Genomic DNA, 6,303 nt, shown 5'->3' with positions numbered 1-6,303 from the left:
ACAATAATAGACTTGCACTATTGTGGAAGTTCTCGAGCATCCTCGTGACTCGTATTTAAGAAAAAAAAAAAAAAAAAAAAAAAAATTGCCAGCTGAACGAACGCTATGGACTCCGAACTCCCAAAGTCCAATCAGATTGAGCAGCCAATTTCGGAATGTTTGTCCCGAGATAGAATCCCATGTCCAGCGATAGAGCTCTGTGGAATGTGCAGAAAGCCACGCCCTCTAATGGCGTGGGTTCGTGGAGAGCAATTGCCCGGGAATAGCCATCATCGCTGCCCTAGGAATCGGCGGAAAACGCGCTACGGCTACAATCCCTCCATTACCGCATGATCCACGGTCGAGTGACCGGTTCCGCGGAGTTCACGGACCTCGAGGCGAGACCCCCAGCATCCGGGGATTCTGGAGCTCTGTTAGGGCTTGGCTTTTCAAGTCACTCACACCGAACCCCTCACGCGATGTTGTATTTCTTCCGATTCTTCAAGCTTTGGGGCTCGACAGTCCATCCAGACCGGGATGGCCGCAGAGGATTATGGGTTCCAGTGATCAAGTAGTTGAGTCGCGGCTGGAACAGACGGCGGCAGCCGACCATGAACCGACCTCGCCGCCACCATTTGAGCGGGAACGGTGGAATCGGCCAAAGTCGAATCCATTTCGGCTGCTGGCATCCTTCTTCTCGTTCTTTTTGTCGGGGATGAACGATGCTGTGTATGGGGTAGGCTCCTGTTTACCTGGTCCTACATGTTGGATCTGCAATACCTAGCTAACAGCTTCTAGGCCCTACTACCATATGTAAGTCCGTACTTGTAGGACTGTAGATGGTTCAGTCTAATGAGGGAAGATTCAATCATACTACGGTCTTAACTATACAAATGTCTCGTTCATCTTCCTGGCGCCATTCGGAGGCTACACGGTGGCTGCTTTCACCAATGCCATGATACACGCCCACTTCGGCCAACGCGGAGTTGCCATAGTTGCGCCGGCTTTGCATATAGCCGACTACGTGATCACTTGTCTGCATCCGCCCTTTCCGGTGATTGTCGTTGCGGCCTTCCTGGGCGGATTAGGCAATGGCTTGCTCGACGCGGCCTGGAGTGCATGGATTGGACAGATGGAGAAAGCCAACATCGTCCAGGGCGTGTTGCATTCGATGTATTCCGTAGGGGCCACTATATGCCCGCTAATCGCCACAAGCATGGTTACCCAGTTGAATATGGGGTGGTATGAATTCTTCTATCTCATGGTGCGTTGACCGAGGAACGATGCAAGGGGGCGAAGCTGACCGTCCAGGTTGGGGCATCCGTATTCGAGGCGGTCACCCTGTCTTTAACCTTCTGGAAGAAGACCGGAATCGTCTATCAACAGCAGACGCACGGCAATTCCGATACGCCGACCCACGAGAAAACCGGGAATCGCAGAGCCCTAATGAACAAAATCACATGGCTCTGCAGCTCTTTTTTCTTCTTCTACCTCTGCATCGAGGTAACAATGAGCGGCTGGGTAACCTCGTTTATGCTGAACGTGCGGCGGGCATCGCCATACGAGGCGGGCCTCAGCTCGACCCTGTTCTGGGCCGGCCAGACCGTGGGGCGCGCTTTCCTGGGGCCTGTGACGGAGCGGTACGGAGAGCGGCTCTGCGTTTCCATCTACCTGGCCCTCTCTATCGCGCTGGAGTTGGTCTTTTGGCTGGTCCCGCATTTCTTGGCCTCAGCCATCGCCGTGGCATTCCTGGGGTTGTTCCTCGGACCCATGTTTCCAAGCGCCACAATCATGGCCGCGAAGCTACTGCCACGGCATTTGCACGTTAGTTCTCTGGGTTTTTCGATCGCTATTGGCGGAACGGGAGGTGCCATTGGACCATTTGTGGTTGGTCCGATTGCGTACGCTCGGGGTGTCTGGGTGTTGCAGCCGATTGTGCTCACACTGCTGGGAATTCTCGCTGTCCTGTGGTTGGTGTTCCCAAGGATCAAGAATGAAGAGTCCGATAATACGAGTACTCGATAGGACAAATGTCTCGGGCACGTACTCCTTGTCAGTAGTTTCGATGTGCGACTCTGAACAGCACATCGATATTTGGGGCAGTTTCAGGACAAGCAATTTGGAGCTGTAGATGCACAAGAATGATGACATGTTTATCAAATTGAGCTTCGTCTTCCCAAGATCTGTAGTGGGTAACCATGGCAAATGCAACCACACCAGAACACCTGTATCAAAATGGACCACATACAGAACTCCGTTTGATGAATCGAGGTCCGCAGACTGTAACTATCCTCGATAATGGTGGTTGAACATTGTATGACGAAAGTCTTTAGCTTCACGCCAAGCTCGCTTTTGTGGCCGAGAAAGCTTCGGCCCGACCAGGATTTAAGCACACCGAAGTCGGCGTTAGACGAGGGAGGTTGATTTCTTTCCTCAACCCTGCCAAAATGTCCGCGACGCGAGGATTGACCGTGTCCCTGCGCCGGGCTCGAGTCCCGCGGTGCGGGAGGACAACCGCACCGTCGATAGTGACACCATTCACAACCTCCCCGGCGTCGTCCTCCTATCGCTTGTTCACCAACAGCGCGACTCGCTCAGCTGCCCCGAAAAAAGTCCAATTGACCGCCAACGCGTACCCCAACATCAAGCGAAACCCGAATTTCGCAGAAGTCACTCCAGAACATGTGCGGTACTTCAAGGACTTGCTCGGCGCGGAGTCCGCGGTCATCGACGGCGTCACGGCTGACGCGGCGGACGACCTCGAGCCGTTCAACACCGACTGGATGCGCAAGTACAGCGGGCAGACGCGGCTGGTGCTGAAGCCGCAGAGCACGGAACAAGTCAGCCAGATTCTGCGGTACTGCAATGAGCACAAACTGGCGGTTGTGCCGCAGGGCGGGAATACTGGGCTTGTGGGCGGCTCAGTGCCCGTGTTTGACGAGATTGTAATCAACTTGGGACGGATGAACCGCATCCATTCGTTCGATGAGGAGTCTGGAGTCCTGGTCGCGGATGCGGGCGTGATCCTCGAGGTCGCCGACCAGTATCTGGCGGAGCGCGGGTTCCTGTTCCCGCTCGATTTGGGTGCCAAGGGGTCGTGTCATATTGGAGGGAATGTTGCGACCAACGCTGGCGGTCTCCGCCTGCTGCGCTACGGGAGCTTGCACGGCAACGTGCTGGGTCTCGAGGCCGTGCTGCCGGACGGCACTGTCGTGGACGCCTTGTCGACGCTACGCAAGAACAATACGGGCTATGATCTGAAGCAACTGTTCATCGGGTCCGAAGGGACCATCGGCATCATCACCAAGGTCTCAATCCTGTGCCCTCCGCGGCCCAAGGCTGTGAACGTCGCCTACTTTGGACTAGAGAGCTACGAGCACGTGCGCCGCGCGTTCCGAGAGGCCAAGGGCCAATTGTCGGAGATTCTGTCCGCCTTTGAACTGATGGACGGCCGTAGCCAGAGTCTCGTACGCGAGTCTACGGGCAATAAGTCGCCGCTGGAAGGAGAATACCCGTTCTACTGCCTAATTGAGACGAGCGGCTCGAACGCCGAGCACGACTTTGCCAAGCTCGAAACCTTCCTGGAGCATGTCATGGGCGAGGGTATCGTGGCAGACGGCGTGCTCGCGCAGGACGAGACGCAGGCGCAGAGCCTGTGGCGCTGGCGCGAAGGCATCACCGAGGCCCTCAGCCACCTCGGCGGTACCTACAAATACGACGTGTCGATCCCGCTGCCAGAACTCTACCAACTAGTCGAGGACTGCAAGGCACGGCTGACGGAGCGCGGGTTCGTTGGCGATGATGACTCGTACCCCGTTCGCGCCGTCGTTGGCTACGGCCACATGGGCGACGCGAATCTGCATCTCAACGTCTCGGTGCGCCAGTACAACAAGGAAGTGGAGAAAGCCATTGAGCCGTGGGTGTACGAGTGGCTGCAGAAGCGGCATGGAAGCATCAGCGCCGAGCACGGCCTGGGTCTCGCGAAGAAGGAGTTTATCGGCTACAGCCAGAACCAGACAGCGATCAATCTAATGTTGCAGTTGAAGCGACTGTATGATCCGGTAAGTCGGTGAAATTCCCGCATCGGTTGATTCGAGATACTGACGATTTGCAGAACGGAATTATGAATCCGTACAAATATATCTGATCAGGAGAGGGTGTAAAATTAAAATAATATGAAAAATAGACCGCCATTTAGAAATGAAATGAAACAATTGTGTTCTAGAATCCTGGGATAGAATCTCGTTCGGCGACACATGATGTCAGTGCCAATCCACCGCGGGGTTTTGTATATCCACCCCCTCGGTCGATATTCAAAACCTCAAGAATCGTTCTTCGAGCCCAAATAATGGCTTATAGCGCTTTGATCACCGGTGCCACCGGCCTTCTGGGCCGCGAGATCTTCAATTCTTTCAAAAAAGCCGGGTGGTTGACTGTCGGCCAAGGTTTCAGTCGAGCAAAACCGCCGACGATCATTAAGGCCAACCTCGAAGAACCGGATGAGATCATCCGGTTGCTGGATGAGGCAAAGTACGTTTCGACGGTGCTCAGTCTGTTTTGAAGCTCTTACTGACCGACTCTACGCAGGCCACAAGTTATAGTTCACAGTAGGAGCCTGACAGCCATCAATTCCATTTACGCTCAGCCGAAATGCTGATAGATTCCTTGCCAATTTTTCCCAGGCGCTGCGAATCGCTCCCCAGACGCATGCGAGAAAAATCCCGAGCAGGCCAAGCGGCTCAATGTCGATGCGACACGGACGCTAGCTGAGGCGGCCTCCAAGCGGGGCATTCTGCTGATCTACATCTCCACCGACTACGTGTTTCCGGGGGTTGAAGGCGAAGCGCCCTACGAAGCGGATGCGCCGACGCGGCCGACGAACCGGTACGGCGAGTTGAAGCGCGACGGGGAAGTTGCCGTGCTGGAGGCGACACGCGAGACGGGGCTCGGGCTGGTGCTGCGCGTGCCGCTGCTGTACGGTCCGGCGGAGTCGAACAGCGAGAGTGCGGTCAACGTGCTCCTCGATCAGATCGCAAAGGCGCGGGACCCGGCGGCGCCACCCATCAGTATGGACGACTGGGCCCAGCGCTACCCTACCAATACCCAGGACGTGGCGCGCGTGTGCAACGATGTCGCCGTGCGATACATTCAGGAACGCAGCAAGGGGGGCGATTTGAAGCGGCTGCCGAAAATTCTACAGTTCTCGGCGGAGGAGCGCATGACCAAGTATGAAATGTGCCAGGTCCTGGCACGCATCTTGGGCGTGGAGATCCCCGCGATGGTTCCGAACCGCAAGGGTAATGATCCCGGCGCTGCAGTGCAACGGCCGTTCAACACGAAGCTGTCGACGAAGGTGTTGGCAGACTTGGGGATTAACCTGCACGCTCAAAAGTTCGAGCAGTGGTGGTAAGTACTATCCATTGCCCATATTCCTGGGCTTGATGAATTTAGGCTGATGGGCGCTCAGGCGTGAGGCTCTCAAAGGAAGATCTGTGTAGATAGACTAGCCAATTTAAGTAATAAAGACTGGCCCCCAGCCAATCAGAGAAATTGTTTATACGGAATTCATCCAGGGAATGGTACAATTGACCAATCAAGCGCGGTTTCCCCTTGTCAACTGGCCAATGAGCGCAGACAAAGTACGATCTGGTCTTTGACACAGACTGGGGGGTAGCGTAAAATTGCGCATTTTGATTCCAGGGAGCATAAAATTACTGATGTGATGCGTCTGGAGCGAGAAAATTAGAGAGAAAACAAGGCACAGTCCCTTCGTCGCGGGTTCCTTGGCTACTACTTGTTGGGCATCGCATCTATCCAGCCCCAGGATTGCACGCGGATTGAGTCATCTTGACGACGGTTTCCAAGGGAACACGCCATTATTCCCGGATCTTCCCTGCGCATTCTCTTCAAAGCGAGACATATCCATAAGGAATTTTCATCACATGCGGCGACAACGAAGGAGGTTGACGCGTTGACAACTGTACGTGCATGTAACTGTATCTTTCCGCGCTGCAGCAAAGTACCCCTAATGCTGAACCCAACCTAGGTTTGCTGCAGGTCTGCAACTTGGCAATCCACTGCGTGGTAGATCATTCTGGGGCAGGTCGACCAGGGACAGCATGGCAGTCTGAATATGCCCTGCTCTCTGGAAGTGGATTGCGCTGTGACCGAGAAGTTCCAGATAGGGTATCCATCACAAGTAGCCCTCTAAGGCAAGGTCCTTAAGCGAGCTCACACTGGGATCATGAAGAATCTCACCCACAATTGATCCTGTTCGCTCGGTTTCTCCATGGATTGATGTTTTCAGGCGTCTTCTTTTCATCG

The 6,303-nt window shown here is 54.7% G+C and overlaps 3 protein-coding genes across 3 annotated transcripts; all 3 read left to right on the top strand.

Annotated features, from left to right (window-relative positions):
- Nucleotides 1-532: 532 nt before the first annotated feature.
- VTN49DRAFT_7414 (uncharacterized protein) lies at nucleotides 533-2,004 on the top strand (the record flags this gene model as incomplete). The annotated part of the gene is made up of 4 exons (XM_069415681.1): nucleotides 533-715; nucleotides 778-792; nucleotides 842-1,243; nucleotides 1,291-2,004. The coding sequence occupies 4 exons, from the start codon at nucleotides 533-535 to the stop codon at nucleotides 2,002-2,004; spliced, it is 1,314 nt and encodes a 437-aa protein (XP_069272493.1).
- A 422-nt stretch (nucleotides 2,005-2,426) lies between these two features.
- On the top strand, nucleotides 2,427-4,126 carry VTN49DRAFT_7413 (uncharacterized protein; the record flags this gene model as incomplete). Its single annotated transcript, XM_069415680.1, has 2 exons — nucleotides 2,427-4,040; nucleotides 4,094-4,126. 2 exons carry the CDS (start codon nucleotides 2,427-2,429, stop codon nucleotides 4,124-4,126), a joined length of 1,647 nt encoding a protein of 548 aa, XP_069272492.1.
- Nucleotides 4,127-4,327: 201 nt separating this feature from the next.
- Nucleotides 4,328-6,067, top strand: VTN49DRAFT_7412 (uncharacterized protein; the record flags this gene model as incomplete). The annotated part of the gene is made up of 6 exons (XM_069415679.1): nucleotides 4,328-4,509; nucleotides 4,567-4,586; nucleotides 4,662-5,385; nucleotides 5,447-5,473; nucleotides 5,845-5,959; nucleotides 6,026-6,067. The coding sequence occupies 6 exons, from the start codon at nucleotides 4,328-4,330 to the stop codon at nucleotides 6,065-6,067; spliced, it is 1,110 nt and encodes a 369-aa protein (XP_069272491.1).
- Between the last annotated feature and the right edge of the window lie 236 nt (nucleotides 6,068-6,303).

Source organism: Thermomyces lanuginosus, assembly GCF_041956635.1.
Source record: "Thermomyces lanuginosus strain ATCC 200065 unplaced genomic scaffold VTN49scaffold_6, whole genome shotgun sequence".
In the NCBI taxonomy this organism is placed as follows: Eukaryota; Fungi; Ascomycota; class Eurotiomycetes; order Eurotiales; family Trichocomaceae; genus Thermomyces; species Thermomyces lanuginosus.
Note: the sequence above shows the minus strand (reverse complement) of the source record. Positions and strands in the feature narration are given on the sequence as shown.